General features: G+C 38.0%; 2 protein-coding genes across 3 annotated transcripts; one reads left to right on the forward strand and one right to left on the reverse strand.

The window, feature by feature from the left end:
- Positions 1-362: 362 nt before the first annotated feature.
- Positions 363-20934, reverse strand: rnft2 (ring finger protein, transmembrane 2). 2 transcript variants are annotated; one of them, XM_036598302.1, is made up of 11 exons: positions 20861-20934; positions 17297-17374; positions 15794-16170; positions 13370-13492; positions 13006-13082; positions 12684-12784; positions 11307-11460; positions 4806-4955; positions 4377-4442; positions 1700-1801; positions 363-1231 (listed from the first exon to the last, which is right to left on the reverse strand). In XM_036598302.1, exons 1-11 carry the CDS (start codon positions 20893-20895, stop codon positions 1097-1099), a joined length of 1398 nt encoding a protein of 465 aa, XP_036454195.1. In that variant the 5' UTR covers positions 20896-20934; the 3' UTR covers positions 363-1096. The 2 variants fall into 2 exon arrangements, with proteins under 2 accessions (XP_036454195.1, XP_036454194.1); XM_036598301.1 differs by lacking the exon at positions 20861-20934 and adding an exon at positions 19191-19287.
- On the forward strand, positions 20271-27968 carry spring1 (SREBF pathway regulator in golgi 1). Its single transcript, XM_036598303.1, has 5 exons — positions 20271-20986; positions 22437-22593; positions 25233-25384; positions 26362-26475; positions 27222-27968. Exons 1-5 carry the CDS (start codon positions 20894-20896, stop codon positions 27303-27305), a joined length of 600 nt encoding a protein of 199 aa, XP_036454196.1. The 5' UTR covers positions 20271-20893; the 3' UTR covers positions 27306-27968.

Genomic DNA, 27968 nt, shown 5'->3' on the forward strand with positions numbered 1-27968 from the left:
GTTAATTATCTTGTGATCTTAAGATAACAGTTATTATCTTGAGATGTTATTTATCTTCTCAAAATAACAAAATTGTTATCTTGAAATAACTTACTTATCTTGTTTAACAAAAGTTGTTATCTTAAGATAACAAGTTAATTATCTTGTGATCTTAAGATTACAGTTATTATCTTGAGATGTTATTTATCTTCTCAAAATAACAAAATTGTTATCTTGAAATAACTTACTTATCTTGTTTAACAAAAGTTGTTATCTTAAGATAACAAGTTAATTATCTTGTGATCTTAAGATTACAGTTATCTTGAGATGTTATTTATCTTCTCAAAATAACAAAATTGTTATCTTGAAATGACTTATCTTGCTATCTCGATCTTTTGATAAAAGCTATCTTGAGATAAGTTATCTTGTTATCTCAAGCTGACAAAATTGTTATCCTGAAATAACAACTTATCTTCTCAATCTTCTGATAAGTTATCTTAAGATAACAACTTACTTATCTTGCTATATCAAGATAACAATCCAGAAAATTATAGCAATAACTCACAGCCTCTCCGGACTTCCATAAGTTGTCTGTAGAGGATGTGTCTTATTTTCACTTAGAAAATCTAGAAAAGGGATAATTCGATTCCCCCAGTTAAGTAGAAAAGTTCTGAGTAATCAAATCTGGGCTTTATTACTTGCAACGAAGCAACAGCTGTGGACGGCGCAGTCCGTGTTAAAAGCCATCAGTGCTTTACGAAGTGGATAAATAAATAAAACAAAAACATCAAATCTGACTGTATTCAGAAACTGAAAATAAGTGATGCACTGAATGTACTTCATTCAAATGTGTAATACTTCATTCAAACTCAAATCATTTCCACAAGAATAAAATATATTACATCGACAATCAGAACGAAGTCAAAAACTGTGTAAAATACTTCTACGCATGTGGAAATGACGACCTTTGACTCTCATACATAGTAGTTCCATGGTCAGCAATGACAGATTTGGATGGTAGTTCTGCCAGGCATCATAAAACATTACAAAATTCCTTGTGCACTGACTGTGTTCCCCTCCCAGACCACCAGCTCGCTGTGCCCGATACTCGCTGTGGTCAGTAGATCTGAAAGTGAGCAGAGGTGGTGCCGTCCTTCCAGCTGCGAGGTGTCTCCACAACTACTGCGCGGCACAGCGGACAGGTTCGTTCACGGTCGAACCACAGACAAAGACAGTCCTCACAGAACACGTGCTGCAAGACAAAAACGTTCTAGCGGTCACTTCAGTTCGCTTACACATGCTGTAATGCACTCACTCCAGTCACGTCTACTGTACACGTACACTACTCCTCCAAAAAGTTTCCAGACATATAGGATTTAAAATTTGCTGCTGGTTTACGACGGTAAAATATTAAACATCTTAAATATTAAATGGCCAGGTTTATTCTGATTAAACCATAATCAACTACGTAGAAAACACCACTCTTAAAAACTGTGTCCCCAGTTTGCTCTAATATTTAATTTTGTTTTACATCAAATTTTATGACATTCCTGAAAACGACATTTCCTACACAAATTAATATTACATTTGCTGATGGATGATTATTAAATCAAAATGCAATGTCAAATTTGAATAAAAAATATGACATAACATGCGTTATACTGTGCCATTAGGATAGCCCCAGGCATGTTTCTGCACAGCGTGTCTTTGCAGGTCTTACCTGGCAGAGCAGAGCTATTGGCTCTCTGAATTCAGCCTGGCAGATCGCGCACACATCTCCTGCTTCACTGCACTGCTGACTGCTGGCTCTCATACCATACGTCTGAGCAGAGAGACATACACAGGCAAAAAATTAATCCATAAAAATATCCTAAAGCATTAATATACCACATACTGCATCACACAGTAAATTAATTCTATACATATATATTCTATAGAATTCTGGAACTGTAGTTCTTCAGACTACCTTACAAAATATCAGCTACTTTTTTCAAAATATGAAGCTTTTGTTACTTTTGACTGTATTCACATTTTTTGCATTCATTTTAATAATATGTGGTGTTTTACTGGCGAAAAACACTTCTTATCAAGATAAATGGTTTTAAACAATGTCAATGTACTTAGGTGCCTAAGACATTTGCACAGCACTGTGTGGATGTGTGGATATATGTGTGGTGGATGGATGGAGGGCTGAATGGCTGGATGGATGACAGATGGACAGATAGACAGACAGACAGACCGACAAAGTCTACAGAAATTATATATAAAAAAAAAATTCTTAAAAATGTCCCTATACTTTTTCTTTTAATTTCTCATGTTCATTTTGACTAGATTTTGATATATATATATATATATATATATATATATATATATATATATATATATATATATATATATATATCTATCTATCTATCTCCCAATTCTAAAGGGGGAATTTATCAATTTTTTACATTTTCAGCATAATTCAATCATTAAAATGTACACAAATTCTTATAAAATAGTTCATTATAAAGAAACCTGCGGACTATATAGATGTTTTATTTACTGTACAAAACAAATTAGTGAACCTACATGTGTCTGAGTTTTAATATGTAATGATGATGGTAAAACAGAGGTAAATTTAAAAAAAAAAATAAATAAATAAATAATATATATATATATATATATATATATATATATATATATATATATATATATATATATATATATATATATATATATATTTGAGGATGAATCTCATTTACAACATACCCGAGCAAGTTAAACAGGGATTTACAAAAACAAAAGTTAATATTCAATTTCATCAACAAAAACAAATCAAAACCCGCATGTCTAAATGAACACAGAAAATTCATAAATAAAATAAAGAGTGTGACCTCTGTGCTTTCTAGACTTACAGGAAAGTACATTCCCCTTCAACCATTTTTTGCTCTTAATGATGATTCATATCTACAGCTCAATGAGAAATGATGGAAAATTACGTTTGCTGGTTTGACTGCAGCATGAATGAAAGTTCAGCGTTGGATGCCTCCTCATGTGTTGCATAGTAGGAAGATGTTATTTTATTTTCATGATATAGTTATGATGGAACTCTCTACCACTAGAATACACAGTGCTAAGGCTTCAACAATCCAAATATGGGAAAATTTGGCTGGTGACATTAGTGAACTACTTAATGCATAAGTAAAATGTTTGAAAGTAGTAAATTAGGGATACAGAGTACCCATACTGTAATGCATGCAAGGACAGGACAGCAGACTAATCTCTGTCACCACTCTGTTAATTTTTTTTCTGTGTGTGTTAGTAAGGGAGTGCAGGCATAGATGTGAGGTATATATATATATATATATATATATATATATATATATATATATATATATATATATATATATATATATATATATATATATATAGATAGATAGATAGATAGATTAATAGTGTTTCTCTTTTGTTTCTGTGTTAATTTTGTTGTGTCGGTTTTCCGACTGAGGGAGGGAGGGAGAGAGGAAGGGAGTTCGGGGGGCAGAGCATTTATTTGTATCTGTGTTGTCATTGTACATCATGTTTTCTGTTTAGTATTAAAAATAAGAAAGTTGTTCACAAAAAAAACAAAAAAATAAGAGCTCAAATAAACAGTCTATGTATTGAACATATAATGAAAAAATTAAAATGTGAAAGAAACAACTAAGATAACAGACAATAAGAAAAACAAAACAAAAAAATTTAATGACACAAACATAAATTATAAAGAAAATTATTCAATAAAAATAGTGAAATCAAACAGAACAGTAAAAGACGTACAATCAAATAAAACAGTTGCAGGCTGAGTGGAGGTGGGTAGAAATCAGAAGTTTAAAATGGTCGAGTGACACCAGTAAGCAGAGCTTTAGAGTTTGCTGTAATGTATTCCAGTTTGCTGGTGTACTGCAGCTAAAAGCAGATTTTCCCAATTTAGTAAAAAAAATTAAAATTGCAGGTTTTAAGCCACCTGTAGCTATGCATTTGTGACTATTTCACCTAACAGCTTCAAGTGATGCAGCTTTTAGAGGAATTAAATGCTTCAGACATCTGGTTCCTTCTTCATCTAATGTAAAAATTCAGACTTGGTAAGTTTCTCTAGAATGTAGCATTTCACAGTGAAACACTCTGAATGACTTTGTTTACGATTATTTTGAAATTTTGAAAGCTCTGTGGAATTTCCCCTACCACTACACTGATCATTATGACTGGACAGAACGCTTGAAGTTCACAGAGACAGCTGCAGTGTGGGTGCAAAACTAATGGGGGCTCTCTGCCAGCTATGCATCAGCTTTGTAAAGTGCATATTCAAACTACTATAGCACAAAGAAATAAACATCAGGAACTTAAATCCTTTGGAAGAGGGAAAAAGGACCAACCTGAGAGCTACACAGAACAACGAACGCTTTCCGAATGCCTGATATTCTCCCACAAAGATCAAACGACTGCAAAAGAGGAAAAAAAAAACAGAAAAAAACATGATAATAGCAAAGGCACATCTGACAGTGTCTTTTTGATCTGCTCAAATGGCTCCTGTAATAAGCTTCTGTCCCTGAATAAAACTCTTCAGCCCATCATAAAAATCTCATTTTCAGGAGCTGGGGCGCAGCAGTCGTGCACAAATTTCTACTCAAATCCTTTGCCGAAAAACATCTTTTGGAAATCCCACCATTGTTTGTCCAATGTGTGAATGCACGTCCTTGCCCTTACAAGAAACAGAATCACTGATGGGAATAGGAAATTTATTAGCAACAAAAGCCTTTTTTTTTTCCATTCCCCACAGAAACAAGGTGTTGATGACATTTTACCTTGCAAAGGCTGTAGATAATAATCAACGATGCACCCAGGAAATAGCTGCTGGATGGATCTTCCCCCATGATGTACTTGTACCACATCTGGATGGGAACCAAAGCCCGGAACAGCTGACTCAGCTCCTCGATCAGCAAATAAAGCTTCCCCTGTTAGGCAACACAATGAAGGTGTAAAACACTATACTTCATAGTGAGAGTGCTGATTCAAGGCCAGGGACAGCTAATTATCAGAGGTCTAAATATCATTATGATTGATACTGTATATTATATATATATATATATATATATATATATATATATATATATATATATATATATATATATATATACACATATATGTGTGTGTGTGTGTGTGTGTGTGTTTAAATATTACACACAGTATCAGTCAAATCAGTCATTTTTCACATTTTTCAGTTTCTGACATAATTTGAAAGTACCTGTGAAAGTACCCAATATCCTATATTTTGTGTGCAAATTTCATGACGAATGGACCAACGGAAATGACTCAAAATTACCTGGAAAAAAGTCTGGTTCCATTGACTTACATTTATACAGAAAACATTTATATGTAATACTCCCCCCCCACAAAAAAAAACACCAAAAACACAATATTGCTAACATAATATTACTGTTAATGCCTCAATATTTTTCCAAACTTAATATGGATATTATTTTCCTCTCTGTAAAAAGGGTGAGAGAAAATTGCAAGCACTTGTGTCTAGCAGAACGCTAAGAGAAGGATTTTGGGTAGGCAAGAAGTGCCAGCACTTAGGCACAGAAGAGGGCGACATCAAGCCAAACACCGAGGGGAAAAACACTGTCGCATAAGAGGAGAAAAAAATTAAATAAATAAACAAAAATTACACCAAATATTGCTGGATTTCATTCACCCATCCATATACTGCAGGTGCCCCCCTCCTACATGATTTAAAAGAGCCTGCGAGTAAAAAAAACCTTAAACTAGGTCTAAACAGTGGCAACAAACCAACGCTCCACAGTCTCTTGGCGTGATGAACAATTTAGCTACACTGCAAAGAAAACTGGCAGAAACTCTGTACACCTGCTACCCACTTACGCTAAGAGTAGCAGTCAACCTTTCAGACCGATACAAGACCACTTTACTTCACTCACAGTCCAACAGCACCCACTGTGAAGGAGAGCAGAAAAAAATGTGATATTGTACAGACATCTATATACTTCTCTTAACAGTTGTTGGGGTTGTATTAGCTGGAGGTTCTAGTAAACAATAGGTGCCAATAATAAAGTCATAATCCCACACCATGTTAACACCACTAGCATATAAGAACATTTAACATGGATAGCCTTTTAAAGGATAGCTCGTCTCTTAGGACATGTTTTGTGTGCAACAGTGGCTTATTTAGCTTCGCACAAGAGCGTGCAACAAGACATGGAAACTTATACCTCACCAATTAGCAATATGCTGACAAAATCATCACACAGCTGTCTCAAATCTTCGTAATCTCAAACAGACTTGCTTATGTGGATTCTGCCATTACATGACATACTGTTATCTGTAAAAAAGGGACAAAAGTAAACTGCATAGATAATACCAGCAGCTAACTTGAGGCCTATACTTTGTCTGGACTTTTGTTCATTTGCATAGGTAAGTATGTCATGCAGTGTCAGAAACCACATAAGCAAGTCCATCTGACATTACTTGACACAGTTTGAGGTATTAAGTCATGCAGTTTGCACAATGCTCAATGAGGTGACTTAGGCCCAATCCCATTTCTTATTTTTACCCCTAACCCTTGTTTTTGAGTGTCACTGTGAAATCTTTCCCTATCAAATGGGACCCTCAAATAAAAAAAATTAAAAAAAATCACTTCATTAACAGGCTAAAGTTCAGCAACCTCACTGCTGGGCTTTAGTTACATTTAGGACATGATATGCCTTTAAATAGGGGGGCGCGGGACAATTAATTATTACCCGCCCACCCCTAATTCTTCAGTGATATGAGCTGAAGTCAGCTATTCATTAGCTTCTTGTTTGAATTTCCATGCTCCACCTTAAATAGTGCAGCAGTTGTGATGTCTGAGGTGCTAGAATGTAACTGCTGCACCATTTAAGGTGGAACAGGGAAATTTAGCTAGCTACCAAGACATCAGCAAACTACTAGCATTTTTATGCTTGCTATGAAGAAAAGGGCCATAATACATTGAAACGACACTAAACTAAGACAATATAATGGTTAGCGTATTTTTAATAGAGAAAACTCTTAGCTACATTTGTGGGTGTCTTTGGTTGTTTGCGCAGCCATCTTGCCGGTCTTTCTTTGTTTGGAGTGAGCCTCGAAAAAACCTCCGTTTGGAGGGCCATGATCCCCAACACTTCTCCCTACCCCTCTATCTTAACAAAAATCAGGACACCCTACCTCTAGGTGTGAATGCACAAAACAGAGAGGTAAGGGCTAAGTGGTAGGGGCAAGGGGTGAAATGGGATTGAGCCTTAATCTTGCATTATTTGTTAGCTACATTAGCCTCACAGCTAAACTAAAAAAGCAAACTTCAGGAAATTTGCATAAATTTTTCCTTCATGGAACTTCACGGGATATGGAGAGCGGGGAATCTACTCCAACATGTGCACTCGCTTCCCAAACGTGAACCACTGAACCGCTGAGAGAATGACTACTGCTGCAGCTCCATATGCATAATGATGGCTTGGATTTTCTCTGACAGCAATTAATCACCCTCTTTGGATGCATGCTGGATGCATGCTAGATGCCTGCCGGGGTCCTGTGACCTGCCCACATAGGCAATTCATCTTAGCCAGAGTTTCCACCAAACTGTTTTCTCTCTTCCTCTCAGCTTGTCTGATTAGACAGACTGAAACTGGACCTTCGCCAAACACTAAAAAGCGGAGCCAGTTTTCTTCACGGGGGGCCATCTCATTCCTGCTCGGTTTTGACAGTAACGGCTGTGCGTCCGTAATAACAATAAAAGAAACCATTTTTAAAGGAGGCCACTCGGGGGTGCTGGGGGGACATCCCTTGGGTAGGGAAACCATGTGTTCCATTAATCTTAATCCATGTGGGGCGGTATTTGATTAAAACACTGATTAGTCTTTTTGTTCTTTTCTTCTATATTGCACCGGCTTAAAAGGTTTTTAAAACCGCTCTGACCTCCACAGAAGCCCTATAGCCATTCACAAAGGGTCTCAATGGTCAAATGAGTGCAAAGCCCAGACATGCATGGGCTTGTATATATGTGTATGTGTGGGTGTTTATAGCCATAGTAATGCTCAGCATGGCACAGTAATGAGGCAGAAAGGCTGACTGCGTGACCATGACTTCATCGCCTGACAGTGGGCCACCTGGGCACAGTACAAGAGGTGGAAAGTGTGTGTCTACGTGTGTGAAAGTGTGTGCGTGTGTGTTGAGGGGAGCACGCCTGGCTCACATGACGTCCTGACACTGATTGGGCTATGTGGTGTTTGCAGGGAGTCCCATCCAGACTTCCCTGAGGCAAGAGAAAGCAGTAACCATGAGTGAGGTCCAAGGTACGTGCGTGTGTGTGTCTGAGTTTGTTTTGGTACATTTTCAGGACAAACATTAAAAAAAAAAGTCAATTATATCAATGATATCATTGACACCAGTCAACGATATCAAGAGCTCTGCATAGAACTGGCCTTGTAGGAAACCCAGAGAAACACAGGGCTAATCTAAAATGTCAGAAACATAAAATGATCAAATTTAATTTCTTTTTGGTTACAGAAGTTGAGGTTTAGTACTAGACTTAGAATATTCACACATGTAAATCATTTGTGCTCCTATTTTACACAAGTGAAAAATACTGCCCTAACAAGGACACAGTTGGCTTACAATTTACCTGTGAGTCATTAAAATTGACCTCTTCTGGCCAAAATGCCCCCTGAATTCAGGTTTAATTGGTCAGACTGTGAATCTGAAGTAAAACTGTTAAAATTTAGACCAAGAACATTCTGAGGAAATTAGATATAGACATGCACAAGAAAAGAAAATGTCTACAAAGTAATAGCCAAGTGTTTGGATATCCCAGTGAGTGCTGGTGGATCAATTGTGAGGAAATGGAAACTGCATCATGTCACCAAGGCACTGCTTACACAAGGCCATCCCTCTGAACTCAGCCTCAGAACAACAAGAGGACTTGTGAGGAAAGCCTCAGAGAGGCCAACAATCACTGTGAAGGAGCTACAGCGTTCACTAGCTGAGGCAGAGTGAAGGTGCACCAGTCAAAGATATCAAGAGCTCTGCATAGAACTGGCCTGTATGGAAGGGTGACTAGAAAGAAGCCATTACTAAAGACAAACCACATCAAAGCAGGTCAAATGTTTACCAGGAAGCATCAGAGTGGCCCAGCTAAAATGTGGGATAGGGTTTTATGCTCAGATTAGACAAAATTGAGCTTTTTGGACAAAATTCAAAATGCTGTGTGTCAGCCACTGTCCATTCCACAACAAACACCATCTCAACAGTAAAGTATGGTGGTGGCAGCATCCTGCTGTGTATATTGCTTTTCCTTAGCAGAGACTGGGCATCTTGTTAAAATTGAAGGATGAATGGATGGTGCAAAATACAGGGAGATACTACACTACAACTTGTTTCAATCTGCTAAAAAAAAACTAAAGCTTAAGAGAAACTTCACCTTTCATCAGGACAGTGATCCCAAGCACCAGGCCAAGCAACACAGGAGTAGTCAAACAACAAAAAGATGAAAATGTTCTACAATGTCCAAGTCAAAGACCAGATCTGAATCTGATTCAGAATGTGGTACTATTTGAAAATTGCGATCCATAAGCGTCATCTAACCAACCTGAAGAACCTGGAGGTAATCTGCCTGGAAGAATGGGTGAAAATCACTCCCAAACAGTGTGCAAAGCTAGTAGACACTCACACCAACATATTTAAAACTATTATTGCAGCTTGGTTCTACCAAGTACTAGCCTGAAGGGGTTGAATACTTATGCAAAAAGCATTTATCATTTTTTTTTAAAGATCTGCTGACAAATAATTCATTTCTACTTTGAAAGCTTACTCAAAGAGTATATTGGCTTTCAATACAAATACTGGCTGGAACAATCTGTGTGTCATTTGTTTTACAGACTAATCTGATGACTTTCAAAGGGGGTTGAATACTTTTGCAAGGCACGGCAGGTATTTCTATACATGTAGGTTATAATGCTATTACAAATACAGTGCTGTGAAAAGTCACGGGCCACCCTTCAATGTATTTCATTTCCCATCAAAACAGCCATTAAATAAAGAAAAAAAGTTGTTCTTTTTTCAGAATCAGGAAAAAAAACAGAAAACATATATTTAATGGAAAATTACACTTCAGTCTCAACAATTAAATATATTAGTTATTTTTTAGCATTTAATACGGAAGCCTTTATTACAGCTTTCATTCTTTTCAGGAGAGTTGCTTTCAGCTTTTCAACAAATGCAGGGATATTGTTCCCCACAAGTTCAGTCTCAGAAGTTACATTTTCTGCTTCTCACAATCCAAATAATCCCAAACACATTCAGTGATGTTGAGGTCTGGACTCTGTGGTGGTCAGTCCATTATCCTGAGAACACCAGCAGCTTCTTTGTTTGGTTTGCAAATTTTCTTCAAATTTATTTCCTTTTCTCAGAAATGGCTTCTTGACAGCTACACATCATTTCACACTCGGTGTTGAGTTGTCTTCTCTTAGTGGAAGGATGGGTGTGGATGTTTTCAGATATGAAGCAGCTTGATTTTCTCCTCTCTCTCAAAGATGAAAGCTTTAAGTGCTGTTTATCTGATGGGAACAGTTTTGTTGTCTACCAGGTCTTGCAAGGTTGTTGCAAGGAGTCCCTTTTTCTCTGTATCTTTTGATCATTTTTCGAACAGTTTTGGAAACTCCTTTTTTCACTTATTTTCCTTTGACTTTAACTTTCCTTATGCAAGTGGATGCATCGTATATCTAACACCTTCAGAAATAACTCCTGAAAAAACTGAATAACGCGTACTTAACGGCTGTTTTGACTGGAAAGTACATAAATAAAGGGCGGTCTCTGACTTTTGCACAAGACTGTACAGGTACTTGCACAAATATAATACATATGGGAAATACGTATGACCTCACGTCCTAACATTGTATGAAAACAAACCTGTGTGCACGTGTGTGCATGCATGTGTGTGTGTGTGTGTGCTCCAGGGAGAGGTGACCTCACTCCAGCTCTCTGGGGACCATGAGCTCACATACTGCTTGCCAGGAAGCCAGCCACACAGGCAGGGAGACAGCCTGCATTGATTGGCTTGTTTATCAGAGCTGGTGAATCGCACTCTGTGACCTGACAATAGCCAATCTTACCAATGCCATAAACACTCATCACAGGAAGCCAGTCAAGGGACATGCATGCATACAGTGAGGTACCAGTGTATCAGGGCCAGCTACCTTGTATCTACGGTTGTATGCAAAGGTTTACAAGTTTTATTGATATATATGTATATATACACGACAAGGAAAGTGTCTTACTCTTGATTTGAAAGCAAGGAGGATCTTAGGCAGGAAGAGAACGAGGCACTTGACAGCAATGGTGATGTACTTCAGCACAAAGTCTGTGATTCCAACCACCCAGATCAGATCGAAGAAATCATAGCTGTTGATGTTCGGCTTGGCAAAAATAAGGCTGTAGGGAGAACACCACAAGGGAAAATTAAACATTATTGTCTGCTTTTCCAACGATGAAGGACCAGTCTATATGCATATTTGACTAAGGCCCTGTTTACACTTGACATTTCCCACTTATTGCAGAAGATGAGTGTAGCTGTGTAATTTTTTAGCAAAACCAGAAACCAAAATTCTGGACACACTGGGTAAAAACTGAAACAAACTAAACTGACAATCAATAAAAACACTTCATAGTTACTGCAGTCTGTAAATACAGCATGTGACAAAATTCACATCCTTGACAATAGAGAATAGTTGCTCCTCCAATGCGATGGATTCTATTATTTTTAAGTTATACTTTGTGATTTTAGACTTTGCACATTTGTGATTTTTTTTTGGTCATTTTAAAAACTAGTTGCAGATGGTGTCGGCATACTAGCACGGACTTTCTGCTTTTAATAATTGGCTGTATTCTGCGTAACAAGCAGGATGTTGTGTTTTCACATGGTATCAAACGAGTAGTGGACAAGTTCTCTGGCGTTGTATTAGAACACTCTCTTATTATTTAGCAATGATTAAAATTCACTTGTCTAATGTCTCATAGGAACTGTGATATAACCCCATGTGGCTGACAAGTTTATCTGCTGCTGCTCAAACTGTTTAAACATGTTTGAACTGACGAGGACACAAAAGTGAAGGAATTTTTTTTTTTAAATCACCTTTTCTCATTTTTCTTTACTGTCAAAATTAAAGTCTTAGATTTTGACACTCTGTTGTAGATCTTTAATTTTTTTCCCAAAATCTTTCTTGACTGAAAATGCCATTTTGCTCATTTTCTGCTGGAAATTTGGTGCACCCTAGCTCACATCTTGTCCTGACCCTAAGGCAGTCAAGCATTGTGATCAGCTTTCTGTATAATCAAACTTGGACAAAATGACTGATACAGTTCTACAGGGTGGGATATAAACAAAAAATAAGATGAAAAATGATATAGTTATGGGGAACTAAATACTCACATGATGTGTAGACATACATGCTCCTAAAGAAAGAATGTAAACAGAATAGATAAATAATGGAAACAATATAATACATAAAATAAAAAAATAATAATAAAAAGTCTGTCAACTTAAAAACAAAAAAAGACAATGACAACAGAATCTAGGGTGTAAAATGGAGGAACTCTTGGCGGTTGATGCATGTGTCTAAAAGTGGTACTGGAACAGACCCCCCTTTCACACTGACCTGTTGTGCAGCTCCTCAGCACTGAAAGTGTAGTACACATAGACAATGTTGCCTGCCAGAAACAGCAGGATCCAAAGAGTAATGAAAACAGACCTCTCCTCCTGCAAAAATGAGCAAATATTAAATCCATCCTGTACTTCATGCATTAAAGGACTCAACTGATCATTTAATCACTGCAATAAATAATAGAAATTAATAAGCCACTACATTAAAAAAAAAATACATGAACCTCTCAGGGCTTGCTGAACGATCCAGACCCTTGACTTGCCTGTGCAAGTCCCAGATTAAAAATATTAAAGGCATCCTGAAGGCATAGACTTACTCGGAGTGACACCTGGTGCTTTAGAGTAGAATTAGCAAAGGCGAATGTGCTGGCCATGCCGATGCATACAGCAATACCTGGTAACGACACACAGTGACAGTCTGATTAGGATAGACGTTAGTGTTGATTTTATCGAAATACATGATTTTATTGATCAAACTGCATAATTTCATTCATCACAATGAAACACACATAGATAGATAACCCAGATACCCAGACAGATACCCAAACAGACAGATACCCAGATAGATAGATAGATAGATAAACCACCATAAATGATGTAAGCAGAATAGGAATAGCTCTTTTCTTGACTATCCTGAACAAGACTTTCTTCATCAGGTGACTAGAATTCAAAAGCTCTCACCAAGTTTGTGCTGGAAGCAGACTTTAGCGAGGAGGATGAGGATGAAGGGCAGTCCTCTCTGCAGCCACGTGACCACAGCTTTGAGCTCAGACAGAGCAGGAGCGGGGGCGGATGCCTCATCACCTAAATAACAGGGAATGAAAGTAAGAATGGGCTTTTTTTGTTCATTACAGTGAAAGTAAAACCTTCAACATTATTGACTTAATGTAACGTCATTATTATAACGTCTAATCAGATGGAAAAGGGAAGACCACGTCCGGCTGCACTGCACCAAAAACGTACTTCTCATGCAATTATGAGCACAAATATTAGAAAGATTAAAAGTGAAAAAACAACAAACACAACAAAAATCTACACTTTTTATCAATCAAATAAAACATGTCTAGTGTCTCAGGTTTGCTGCTTTAGATTTGCACCAGATCTACCAATCTACCACTGTAACTGAAGCTTCCAGCCAACAGTCTTCAACCGTGCAATCTGCACGATTAAAGCATAAGCCTCAAACCACACCAATTTTGTTCATAATCGCAAAAAGTCTGCTAATGTGATGACAAAATTCAGGCTTGTTAAATGTACGTCTGGCAAGCAGCTTTCATTACTGCTAAAAAGGTGCTATGAGCAATCATGGGGGGAGGTGATCACACTGTGTGTATTCATTGTGGACTGTGGTGTCTTTTTTCAATAGCATTCAATGGGAGAGGCACACTTTGCTTTTTGTTTGTGCACACTGGCCCCCTCGTGTTTTATGAACCCTGCGCAGTCTTTTCGCAGCCACAATTGAAAAAGAACGTTCCTCAAAGCAGCCTAACAGTATTTTTTTGTACGCCGAACAATCAGATCATAGGTAAAGGCCCATTTCACACTGAGCCCAATTTTAGGGGACCAAAAAAAACAAAAAACAAAAAAGACACGCACACGTTTTGAAAAAGAACACAGGCATATTAATGTCATCTGACGCTGTGTACAATTTTTAATCAGAGCCAGCTCGATTTTCTGCATTGTACTGACGTATCAAAAATCAAAGCTCCTTTGACAGGGTTGCAGTCTAAACAAAAGGAGGCAGAATAGCTACTCTTGCTCGTGACAGAGAACAAAACCTATACAACAAGCAACATACTGGCTATAAAAATGCAGAGGTTAAAGAAAATATGTTCTCCAAAGGCTGCTAGTCAGTGCAACACAGCAATTCTTCACAGCCATTATTGTTGTTTATCTTGATGTATTCTACTCTGTTCATTCCCGGTCTTTTTTGTAGAATGGTGTCCACTCAGAGTGTCTTTTAGTCACAATGCTTAAAAGATAAATGATAAAAATCATCGTTGACATTACTTTAAGAATCAATTTTTCCTTCCTTTTCCGGCTTCTTCCCACATTCTCACCGTGTTGAAGAGTAACTACACCCCACTATTTTCAGCTAACTCCACCCCTGGCTCAACTTTGAAAAATGCTCAAAAAAGGGGGGGGGGGCACGCTGGGAGGGGCACTGCAGTGATCCATGGATTTGGAGGTGGGGCTGCAAGGAAACCAGGTGGGCTGAGCTGCTGTATTTTAGAGCTAGTGTACATTAGCTACCAGAAAATATGGAGACTGACAGAATCAAACGGCACTTTTGCAACTGAGAGTCTTACGAGGTTGACGATTTTTCTCTACTACCATCCCCATCTTTGACGAGGGAAGGTGTTTTTGCTCAGGCAGTGTGTCTTGAGCCTTAACAGTATGAGCCACTGTATCCTCAAGCTGCCGAAGAGTTAATGTAGCGCCACAAAATGATTAGCATTCCTTAAAACCGTGACAGCCAGCTTCTAATTGTCCGTTCAGCAGGTCCATATTCAATAAAACCTGAGTCCTGATTTCTTAGATGCACTGAATTCTGAATGAATAAAGTGGATTTCTTTGAACACTTTCATTCAATTTGACTTCAAGCTCACAGACCGCATCACCGGTCAGCCAGGGTTTGCTGCAGTGGCCCCTAAATCCTTACGTTCTGTAAGCTGTTCATGGCACATTAATGAAAAAAAAGGTCTTAGTGTAGTTATTCTTATTCAAACAAAGGATTTGGTGTGACATTCCCACTGAAAAATCATGCTTAATTATACTTAATTAATGTGCTTGTTAAGAAAACCACATTTGCTTGTTAATGGTACTAGTTACAGTTTCTGTCTGTACATATTTAAACAATAGCTTCCAAGTACAGCTGACTGACAGTTGGGATGCTGTTATTGCTTAGCAACAGGGAGACGCACAGCCAGAAACAGCCTTCAGAAAAACAGTTTGGACCCCTTCCTACTGAGCAACATTGACCTTGTAGCTCCAGTGCAAAATCAATCATGTCTTGTTTAAACAACTACATTTGGGCTAAGGAGAAAATTGAGTACACTTTATTTCTGACCACACAATCTCTTTAACAGGCTGCACAGTCCTCACCTCCATCATCTCTGCTGCCGTGTCTCTCGGTTGAAGAGGCAGAATGGAGCAGAGAGGAGCGGTGCTGTCCAGACTGGTGGAAATGATGGTGGTGGTGGTGATGGTGGTGCTGCGGAGGGCGGGGATGGTAGGGCGTGCTCTCTGCCCGGTGAGGGCCTTCCTCCCTGGACGAGGCAGTCATTTGGATGAAGACCTCTGGAGGAGATCCCAGGACGAGTCCAGCAGCCTGGAAGGGGGCTGAGGTTACGGTGCCAGCAGAGACCCCCACCAGCCCAGAGAAGAGCTGCTGGGGAGAGGTGGGTGAGTCTGGCTTCAGACAATCAAACACCCCTCCTTCATCCAGGCTGCTCTCCGACCCAAGAGTTTGACTCCTGTTCCTGTAGATTCAGAGGGGACTTTCAGGCTACTGATACACTGAAGTACATTAAAAAAAAAGGACTTATTTCTCAATGATTAAGAAGTTTAGGTGTCAATTTGCATGTTGATAAAGCATATTTTAAGTTCTCATATATGTCTCTGTTACAGATGAACATGCAAATTTGTATGAGTTTGTCCCATAGTTCATTTCAATGTATTTGCATTTAATGCTGTCTTTTTAAAAGCAATTCTGAGAAGTTTTTCAAAAAATATTTGAGAATTTTAAAAGCATGCATAGTTTACTGTCCAGTTAAAGGGCCCATATCCAATATTTTCTTTTTTTCTTTCATGATCACGGTCATGATGTTTGTGTAGTTTTATATATATATAAAACAGTTGCAATTCTTTTTCACATGAACATTTTCCAAGCTCTCTTTATCCCTCAAATCCCTTTTTTTGTTACTGCGCCTTTAAGTCTGATACACACACATGATCTCTGCTTCAACTGGCTGCCAATAGTGCTTCAATTAAAAAGCAGTCAAGGCTGAAACACTTCTTACAACTACAGCATGAATGGGTGAAGCTAAACCGCTGTTGGCTGCATAGGTGGATATATGTAAATATTTTTGTGACATCACAAGAACATTGGGCCTCATTCACCAACACCTTCCTAAGTTTTTTCTTAAATGTGTTCCTGAGAAAGGTCCTAAATAAAAGTCTACATCAGATTCATGACGTGTTCTTAAACCGCACCTTTGTGCTCTTGAGTGTGTGTAGATTCTGTTCTTACCTAAGAACTAATCCCAAATAAGAAACACTGGTGAATGTCGGAAACTTCGTGAAAACTGCGTAAGTGGGTTTTAGAAAGAAATTTCTTCTTAAGAACGGTTGGAGAACGAGGCCCTTTGAATTTAAAACAAGCTGCTTTTGCTGCTTTGGGACTGTATGGACTGGGAAGTGAATGGTATGTTTTGTTTACATACTGCATAAAACTCAATTTCAAAAAGGGAGAGTAATTTGTTTTTTTTAATTTGGTGTAATTTGGCTTCAGTGCCATAACTGTACAATTAGGCTAAACAGAGGGTAATCTGACTACAGGCCCATTCAGTGCTGTGACTCTGCAGTGCTGACTGAGGAAAGCCCAACCTTTCAGGCGGCATGCCGTCCGTGTTGCTGCTGTGGCGTCTCTGCATGGCGCCAACTTTGTCACCAGAAGCTGTAAATCTGGGTGGGGAAAAAAAAACAGACACCAAAATTAACACCACAAACAAGTACTGTTACTAATTAGAGTGATTAATCAGCAGCTGATAAGTCAGACTGGAGAGGATTCCATGAAGGCATTTGGGTGAGAAGACTAATAAGCACCCCAGCTAATGATCCAATAGTGCAGCATCCAATTCAGACCCTAATAGTGTTGTTACAATCGCTCGATCACACCTGATTATTCAAAAGTGCAGGGGTGGGGGAGGGGTCATCAATTATTATTGTACTCTTGTATGGCAGGAAAACTGACACCGACCCATTCACTCATATTTTATGCTATGTGTTGTTTTATTATACATGTTGTTTTAATGAAGTTTTTCAGGTTAATTTTCTCAACAAAGTGTGTCTGGAATCTTTTAAAGGCGATGCATCATTTGTTATCACTCAGTTAAGTCAATTTTATTGCCTTAAAATAGCTCTTTTAATCATAACTCAATGAATTATCGTAAAGATCTGTAAAAAAATACCCTGTGATCATTAGCGATGGCTCTAAACCTGATCTTAAAGGGGCCTTAAATGGACGTTCCAGCCTCAGACGAGCATTTCATAAGGTATTTGTCATGTTATGTAACATTCTGTGGCACAGAAATGTACCTCTCAGCCTCGCTTTGATAGAATTCATGATTTTGTTTCCTACTTATGTTTTCATCCATGAGTGTTCTCTCACTACAATACCCAGTATGCATTACGCAAATACATCAGAAAGCTACTGGGAATCCCACCTCCCAAGGTGACAAACATGTAGAGGCTTATAAACACAGATGCGATATTCGTCTTTGTATTCATCTTCGTAACTAAGTCCAGCTATCTGGTTTCCTTCTGCATTCGCTAGATATCAAGAAATAAAAAAAAAATAAAATAAAAAAAAAACAGAAAAACAGATCCTCTCCGCCCCCACCTTCAAGATACATCATCAAAAGGGTTTTTTTTCCAGTCTTTAAACCAGAAAAACCCATTCTAGAGATGACTGTAGTACCGCTGTAGGAGGCTGGTTTTGCCAGAGTGTCTCTTTAAGCTACACTCCTAAAAAAGATGCTTCTCCAAGGGTTCTTTAGTGAAGGGAGTGGTCCTATTTAGAACCATGAGTGCTATATAGAACCATTTCATGCTTAAATGGTTCTTTACATGGTGAAATGGCTATTCAAATGGATGGAGACTGTGTTGCTTTAGGTTCTATATGGTACTGAAAAGGGCTATTCTTATGATGTCAAGCTTGTAACAACAAAAGAACCCTTTTGGTGCTACATAGACCCATTTTCGAAAAGGTTCTATATAGAACCATATACAACAAATCCTTTATCAGTCTGAAGGATCATTTCACCATACAAGGAACCACTCAAGCATGCAAATGGGTCTATATAGATCTCATGGTTCAAAACAGAACCTTGCATTCATAGAAGAACCCTTGTAGAACCATGCATGGCATTCACTGTCAACACCACTGTTTTCATTGTTTTCCAATGATGATGTTTCTGACTGACTAAAGCTCGTTTATTTCTCTTTCTGTCCTCTTAGCCTCTTATTCTTAAATGGCCATGAATTAGAAATACATTGTGAAAGGTCAACATTTTTGCATTAGAGCACGAAAACGATGATGGATCTGCTTTTTAAGGCTTTTACTCCACAGCAGCAACCTGAACTGTGCGCTTCTAGTGACCAAACCCTCCGAAAACAAAGGCACGTAGAGCCACCATGTTAGTAAAACAAATGCAAGGCAACCCAGTGAGTCCATCTCCTACATTCTCCACTTTAGAAAACAGAAATTTGACCATCTCACCATCATCTCGGCCCTCATAACACTGACCAGCCTGCAAACAAACCGCTTTAGCCTGCTGAAGCTACAAGAGCTACCCCTGCTTAGAGCAGGCGGGGCTTGAACAACAACCTTTTCCGGAGGCGTGGACCGCGGGGAGCCAATCACGATCCGCTCTCTGTGACATTACTGTCTTTTGTTGGGGAAAAGATTCGGGTCAGCGACTCACAGTCCGATTCAGTTAACGATTCGTCTTCGCTCCTGTGGGTTCAACGACTGGGAAAATGGAAGCCGAAAACATGCACAAAACTAAACACAGCAAACGTGCAAAACAATGGACAAAAACAAGACACAACATAGGAAAACAGCGGCGTGTAAAAAACCACAAAAAGCATTACAGCATACAGAACTAACAGCATACAAAACTACATACAGAACAAATATCACTCACTTCGTTCTTACCTTTTTTCACCTATTTTTAGGCTATTCTGAAATTGTATGATTCCTTATTACAACTACAACAGAACCAAAAAAAAAAAAAAAGCTAAAAGATTCATTTTGTTAAATGAAATTATTAAAGCACTGCATTTTTTATTCTTATTTATTTATTTATTTATTTATTTTATTCTTATTTTTTATCACCTTTTTATTTCATTTATGTACATATTTTTAATTATTATTTGTTATTTATGTGTGGATGTATGTATGGTCCATTTGAATATGTTCAATACGAATCTGTATGTCTAATTCTTCCAAGATGTAATTGGAGCTGTACATTTACCCCTGTACATGATGGTTTAAATAAAATTTCAAATTACACACAAATCATACAACACACGAGGTTTAAATAGCTCGTCATAAAAAGGACGAGGGTGTCAGCTTCAGTCTACAGAGACAAACTAATAATAATAATAATAATAATAACAATACTTCGCATAGCACTTTCATACTTAGAAATGAAGTTCAGTGTGCGTCGGAATGAAATGAAATGAAATGAAAAATACAAAAATACTCGCAAGCTAAAGTGAGCAAATAGGCTTTGAGCCGATTCAGTTGGACTTGTGAGTCGGTTCGGCTTTTCTATTGAAAAGGAACCGGTTCAAAACCAACGAGTCAGTCACAAGTCGGACATCGCTAGTTCAGACGCCGCAGTCAGTTTCCAATACCGATTTCATCTCCCTTTTCTAACCCAAATAACACGTCCGCATACGACCGATTTAAGAGATTTTTTAACTAACTAATAGATTTTACGCTCTCTTAACCCGTCTGCATAACTGCCTGCTTATATTAGCGGCCTGAATGAGACGTTGCTAAATGCTATGCGGCTAATTTAACCTTCTTGTTTGTTTTGATGTTTTTTTTAGGTCACCAGTTCATCGCCAGACTTACCAGACGACACTAAATTAAACATACAGTCACAAAACCGAGACCGTATATTGTTAAACTGTATATGTACACTACTTACTAAGCGACCGTATGTGTATTTTTGATATAGCTAAATCCGTTTTGGCCTAAAATGGGTTAGTTAGCTAAGCTCGCTAGCTGTTGCTAACTGCCGTTAACTGAGCAGTCGTTGCTTTGTTCGTCCGTCGCGAAGCAGCAGTGGTGAAAAGGGCGTTTTGTGTCCAGATCTAGAAAAGCTGGATGCGGTTGTTTAAACAGCTGCAGTGCTAGTGCTCGTCGTGGTGAACTACCTGGACCTGGTGCACATCCAGAAGAAAGAATCCATGGTGCTCCGCAGGCTGCTGCGCAGACGCTGGGTCCTGGGGGTCGTCCTCGGCTTGTCCCTCCTTTACTTTGTCACCAGCACCCTCAAACAGGTGATGCTCTATTCTCATGGGACACTTCTACACATACAGTAAATACAGCAAGAGATGGTAAAATATATGGAGAAGAGCTTGTGCCACATCGTAATGCAGTCACTATAGTGGAAAAAACGTGAAATGCAACGCATGCATGACTTTACTTCGCCATAGTGACATGCAGAATACGAGCCTAAACTAAAAATAAAACCTTTATTATATTATTTTCACATCGTCTGACCTCTTTTACTGAAAAATAGTACTAGGATTTCTATTTAAAACAAGAAATCGCTGTTGTCGGAACAAAACCTTGTATCTCCAAAATGGTAACTTTACAGGAGAAGGAAAAAACATACTTTGACTTTAATGTAAGTCAATGGAACCAGGGTTTTTTCCAAGTCATTTTGGGCCGTTTCTTTTGGTCCATTTATCATGACATTTACATACAATGTAAAGAGCAACAGGCATTTTCAAATTATGTCATAAACTGAAAAACGACAAAAATGGAGATACGAGGTTTTCTCCCGACAGCAGCGAAACACTGAACTTGTGTTAGAGTTGAATACAGTCCACATTGAAGTGTAATGAAGGCGCGACTGTATTGCTCTCTTAAAACAGTGTTAAATCAGTGCAATGGATCTTTTACTCTTCATGTTTGGTCCATGTGGAGCTGTTTAAATGCAGTGTGTGCTTTGATTTCACTGTTTTGGTTGCAGTTCAATGAGTACAAAAAAGAGTTCAAACAATGTGAAAACACTTAAACTAATGGATTTACATATAACAACTTATTCAGGCTACAATTTAGCCCTGAATTTTCACACTGAAGCTATAAGGAGTGTTTCAGCCAGGCCTGCTTTCCTGCTTTCTAAATGAGGCAAAATACAACACAGCAAATCAGAACAGAGGTATTTACATAAACCAGTCTGACAGACACAATAACACAGCCTGTTTAATTTCTATGGTATAAAGAGAGGTTGGAACATGGTCATATTAAAAAAAAAAAGTTGTCTCTGGTACATTCATTCACACAAACCTCAGGAGAAAAAAGAAAATACAAAAAAATGTAAGATAAGGCCTTTTAAGGTTTGTATGTTGGCAAACCAAAAAGGGCCTCACCACACAAACTAGTTTCTATGTTGAGTTTAGTAGCTGCTAAGAGGTGAAAAATGTCATAAGCTGAGCTAAGTAAACATTTTGTTTGAGCTCTGTTTTATCTTTCAGCTCCATTTCAGATAACACGAAGTTGCTTTGTCATCCAAAACTGCAGCCAGAAAATGTTACTAGTTAAGACATGACCTACAAATTGGTGGTGAAAGTGAGTTTAGCAAAACAGTCCATTGAAATGGATTAGTGTTGACCAGTGACTTGGTAAAGAAGACCTTGCATATAAGTGGCACAGTCCAGTGCTGGTGTGTTTTATTTAGTGCAGTGCAGTCATTTGTTAAACCCCCTGATGTGTTGTTGCCAGGAGGAGCGAACCGGACGGGACCGGACGCTCCTTCAGACGAGCGAATCTGACCACCACATACCATGGAGGGTGAAGTTCAACCTGGGCAACAGCAGCAGACAGATCACACAGTGTAGAAACTCCATACAGGGGAAGACCCTCCTCACAGATGAACTTGGTAAATAATGCAGAGAGGAACCTCACACAATCCCTGATTGTTCACCACCTGAGATCCAGAAGAGATGCTTTCACAATCCAGGTCCTGGTGCACCACTGCCCTGCACGTTTTAGTCAGGCTCTCCTTGGTAAAACACGTTGCAGGTTGTGAATAGGGCTGCTTGTATTAGCAACTGAGTAAATTTAATGATTTAATGATTCACTTTAATGATTAAAGCGAAATACAGACTTAAAGGGGAGTTTCACCAACTAATTCATGCCCAATTCAGTCATTGAGAGTTAAACAGAGGCATTCAGAGTGGTTTAATAGGAAACGGTGCATGGTAGAGAAACTAACTTACTGAATTTTTTCTTACATTGGTGGTGAAAGGAACCAGGAGTTTGCAATGCCTATAGCACAAATGTAGCCATTTTATTTACTATTTATTTGACCTGTGAACCAACACGTGTCGTAAGTCCTGTAATGACAATAGTAAAATAGTGGTAAATCTGTAAAAATGTATTTTCTTTAAAAAAAATATGTTTCAGGCCAAAGCCTTCTCAAACTCTCATAAAACAGTGTCTCATCATTGTGTGTTGTAAGGCAACATATTCCCTACCATTGAATAGTTTTTTTTTTGTGAGGTAACCTTTAGAGGCATTTAAAATTTTGGCCATTGGTTCCCCTCACCACCTCTGTGAACACTTTACAGAGCAGAACATTTCACATCAAACCACTCTTAAATCTTAAATGTTTAATTTTGCAGAATTTTTGAAAATTTGTTGAAATTCCCCTTTGACTGAACAAAAACAAATTTTGCAAAGATCCCAAAGATAAACAAAACAGTGAAACCTTTAAAATCGCATGTAAAACTGTAACCATGACCATTTCATAGAGGTGCATTTTAATAATTTTTTCAGAATATTAGAATAAGAATAAGTTATTGTTACAGCCCTACTTGTGTGTTGCATGAAACATTATTTTTAGTATGTACAATACCGTCATATAAATAACTTTTGTTCATGTACATATAGCAAATACTTATATAATGTGTTATGTATATATATATAATGTATAATGTGGTTTTTTATATAATTATTTGAAAGCTGTGAACTAACAAAGCACAATCATGTTACACCTATTAGTTGCAATGAAAATATTTTTTTTGTGTATTGAAAAAACATAAATTCCAAACTTTTGAACAGTGATTTGAATTCAAAGCAATTGAGAAAGAGTTACGCACCCCATATTCCATCACTCCACTATGGTTAACAAGATTAGTAGTTTTGTAGGTCTTCATAATGGCAGCTAACAAAGCAAAAAAACCTTAGACAAGCATCCGTTCAAACACGTCATGATAATATTAGTTGGTAAGCTAGTTTAGCTACCTAGTTACCCTTAAATAAGCAATGTTAACGCTGTATTCTTTGGTGTCTCCCTGCTTTACCAACCCTATTTTTACCACATTAAGCCAGGTGTTATAGAGTGGCAGAACATTAAAATATGCAGTGCAGGTGGACTCCAGGAGCAGGATTGGGAAGCTATTCCATCTGTTTCAGCTCTAATTTGAGGGAAATAAAATACTGAATGCCAGAGAGAATGTATGTTTTCTCAATTCATATTCATAAATGCAAAAATAGGATCATGGCTGTGGATATTTTGGCCGTATTATCCCCTTAAACTGTAAGGGCCTGTATAGGGGTCCTCACTTTACTTCTCATAGTAGTTCTATAGTTGTTACAGAACACTTCATACAGTCATTTGCAAAAGTTTGGGTGCCTCCGGTCAGACGATATGTTTTGTTGATTTGTAAGTGGATCAAATTAGCACATCCTCCACAGAGAACACACAATTTAATGCACAATTACTGTTTATTTGCTGAATATAATGGAAAAAGGTAATGAAATGTGGCCAGTATATAAGTTATGGCACATTTTCCTTTGTAGAGGATGTTAATTTGTTAACATGTAAAAACTAATGTTATTAGTAATAATGATAATAATATTAGTAATAATAAATAATGTTAACATGTAACGTGAAGTTCAAGTTCAAGAGGCTGAAGTTGTCATTTCAGCTATGTACGCACACAGTGAACAAAAAAAACGTTCCTCTAGGGCCGACACAGGAACACAAGTGCAAGACAATACAATAAACACAGTGCAGACCAAACAGTACAATAAATACAGAACGTAGCACGGACAGTACAAGGTACTGAAGAATATGTGGAGCTGTGCAAAGGAGGATGTAACATACTGTGACATATTAGCAGATTAGCAGATAGCCTAACATATATGAGCATAACAGTCACTGAGGTAGCAGCCAGAACATCAATGGAACACAGTATTTGGTTGAAACCGTGATCTGGCAGCCAATATTGTTAAATAAGTAAAATGTGCAAAATGCAAGTAGTCAGATATATAAGTTATATCCAGCGAAGTATTTCAGTGAAATGCAGTAATTATATTTAAATACAGCATCAACTTTGTGACTGTGGGTGTTCAAACCTTTGCATGCAACTGTAGTAACTACTGAGTGATAAGCGTACGGTTTAAGGAGATAAGCTTGACACTTAAGTTCTTCACCGATCGGGTATTGTGTGAAAGTAAGACATGCTGTATTGACGGTTCCTGTGTTATAACCTTTGTGTTGCTGTGGTTTAGGTTATGTATGTGAGAGGAAAGATCTGCTGGTTAACGGCTGCTGTAATGTGAACGCGCCGAGCTCCAGGCAGTACATCTGTAAGAGCTGTCTGCCCAACGGCTGCTGCAGTGTGTACGAGTACTGCGTCTCCTGCTGCCTTCAGCCTGACAAGGTACTGATCACAATCTTACTATGTAATGCTTGAAATTCTCACTGAGTCAGCAATAGCGTCTTGGCAGTTTGCATATTTGCTTGCAAATAATGCATATTTTTCTCCAAATGGTCTTTTTTAACAGTAAGAAACAGACACACATTTTTTAATCATGTACTGTTTTCATATACAGCCCACACCAGGCCAGATTCCATGTTTTGTTGATATTCTAAGTGAAATCAACACATTGTCTGCCAGGAACAAACTTAATGTATATGGCATATTTCAATTTCAGTTTATTTACTAAATTAAACATTTAGGGAAAACTAAAACTAAAATTAAAATTTGCAGAAAAGTGTGTTCCCCATAGAGGATGTTATGTTATTTTCGTGTGTTAACTTGTAAAATCATGTAATGTATGTGGTAACTTTGCATAAAACTGTACATTTGTCATTTTAAATACATTTTAATTGATTGAAGACTTGCTACTTCATCTAAAACTAACATTATTTAAAATTAAAATTTGCAGAAAAGTGTGTTTTCCCTAGAGAATGTTATTTTATTTTCATGTGTTAACTTAAAAATCATGTGGAGTATTTTATAAGTTATGTGGTAACTCAACAAAATCAGCAATTTGACCAGTGGCAAAACCTTTGCATATAACTGTGTATTTTTGTCATTTTAAAATCATTTTAAGTAAGTGTAAAGACTTCTTGCTTAATCTTTAAAGTAAAGTACTTTATAATCTTTGAAAGGCTATGCACGGCTTGTTATTGGTCAGTAAAGTCCATTTTCGTTGTTCAACCTAAAAAACTGATTTCTCAACTGACTGTCAAAATACTGAGTAGTGACAATGCAAATTAGATATAGTATTCCACATTGTTGGAAATGTACTAGATGATGGACCAGTGTGCTAGCCCAAGATATCTGGGCCTATAACTTAAACAAATGTACTGTACTGACCGAGTACACTCTCTCTCATTTTCTCTCTCTCTCAGCAACCCCTCCTGGAGCGTTTTTTGAACCGAGCAGCTGAAGGTTTTAAGAATCTCTTCACAGCAGTAGAGGATCACTTTGAGCTGTGCCTGGCTAAATGCCGTACCTCCTCACAGGTGCATGTCAAAAATGCTGCATGCCTCTCCTCTTTGTACTTCCTCAGCACATCATCAAATTTGGCTCAGTAGTGTTAAAGTTAGCAAGCACCATGCAGACAGAGGTGGGTGGAGGAGCCTAAACCTGCACCCAACTGAATTATTCTTACCTTAGTGACTCAAGTAGAAGGAAATATAGACTTGAGAGTTGCAGTAAAGAAGACTTCCCTAAAGACCCGCAGTAGAACGTCTTGGTACGTCCAGCATCTGGATGAATGAAAGTTTGTTGGGTGGTTCTCTTTTTTGAAACCTTTTGGTCTAAAATAAAATGCTTTTGTTCTTAAGCTGAAACTCTAAAGTGGGAGGTGTGAGTAACAGCAAAAGCAATGTCATCAGTAGCAATGTCATCATCAGGCAGCGTCATCAGCAGAAAGAAAATAAACACAGAACAGGAAATAGGGTCTTAATATAAATGGCGAAAGTGGAACTGAGTAAAATGTAATTACATTTTTTTTTCAGAAATATACTGAATTATCTGTATTATCATTTGAAAATATTCAGAGAAGTTCAAATCCATCATTATTTTGCGTATCTGTTTACACCTCAGTTATGCATGAAGGCAATGCTCTCCACCCAAAAATGCTTCTTTTCCAGCTGTAGCATCCTCACATTTTTCCTTTGCGTTCCTTTCAGCAGGTTAAAGTGAATTAATCCAACTGTTGTATCAAGTGATTGGTCATGTGTATGTTTTATTATTTGTTCCCCAGAGTGTCCAGCATGAAAACACCTACAGAAACCCTCAGGCCAAGTACTGTTATGGTGAAAGCCCTCCCGAACTCCTGCCAATCTGATGGTTTGTGTTCAGAAGGAGTGTATTTCCATGTGAAAAGGTGATGTGCTACCTCCCACTTTCAGTGTTTTTGAATGGCCGTGTTGGACTAAAATGAACAAACTGAACGCAACAACACAAAGAAGTGAACTGGCAGCGGGGGGAAAAAGGATGAAAGGCATTGTGTACACTTCATAAGTGCATAGAACCATCTTGACCTCATCAGTGATGATCATCTAGTTGCTTATAAGGGGTGTGTGTGAATATTTTGTTTCGTCTTATTGTCGGCCACCATGGTGCTGCAGGTATTTTCAGGACCACTGCACGCTTTCCAAGAAATACACCCTCCCAGGTGTTGACTAAACTGGAAATGCTTCACCGTGTGAGTCTGATGTCAGGTTATGTTTGCCCCACCAGATCTACCACATATTTAACAGTTCCCAAGCTCGAACAGAAACAGTGTGTCTAGAATAGTGCATATGGATGCAATAAATGTTGACTCAGTGGTAAACAATAAAGGTAAATGCTAAACTTTCAAGGTTTTTTTTGAACTTATAATAAGTATGCTTTTTCTTCTTGGTATTGTTTTTCCAGTGCAATTCTTACACTGATCTGAGATTTGCGTTAAATACTTGCATGTAAACTGCTATATGTTAATTTAATAAAGTTTTAATCACTCACTGTA

Source organism: Colossoma macropomum, unplaced genomic scaffold (assembly GCF_904425465.1).
Source record: "Colossoma macropomum unplaced genomic scaffold, Colossoma_macropomum, whole genome shotgun sequence".
In the NCBI taxonomy this organism is placed as follows: domain Eukaryota; kingdom Metazoa; phylum Chordata; class Actinopteri; order Characiformes; family Serrasalmidae; genus Colossoma; species Colossoma macropomum.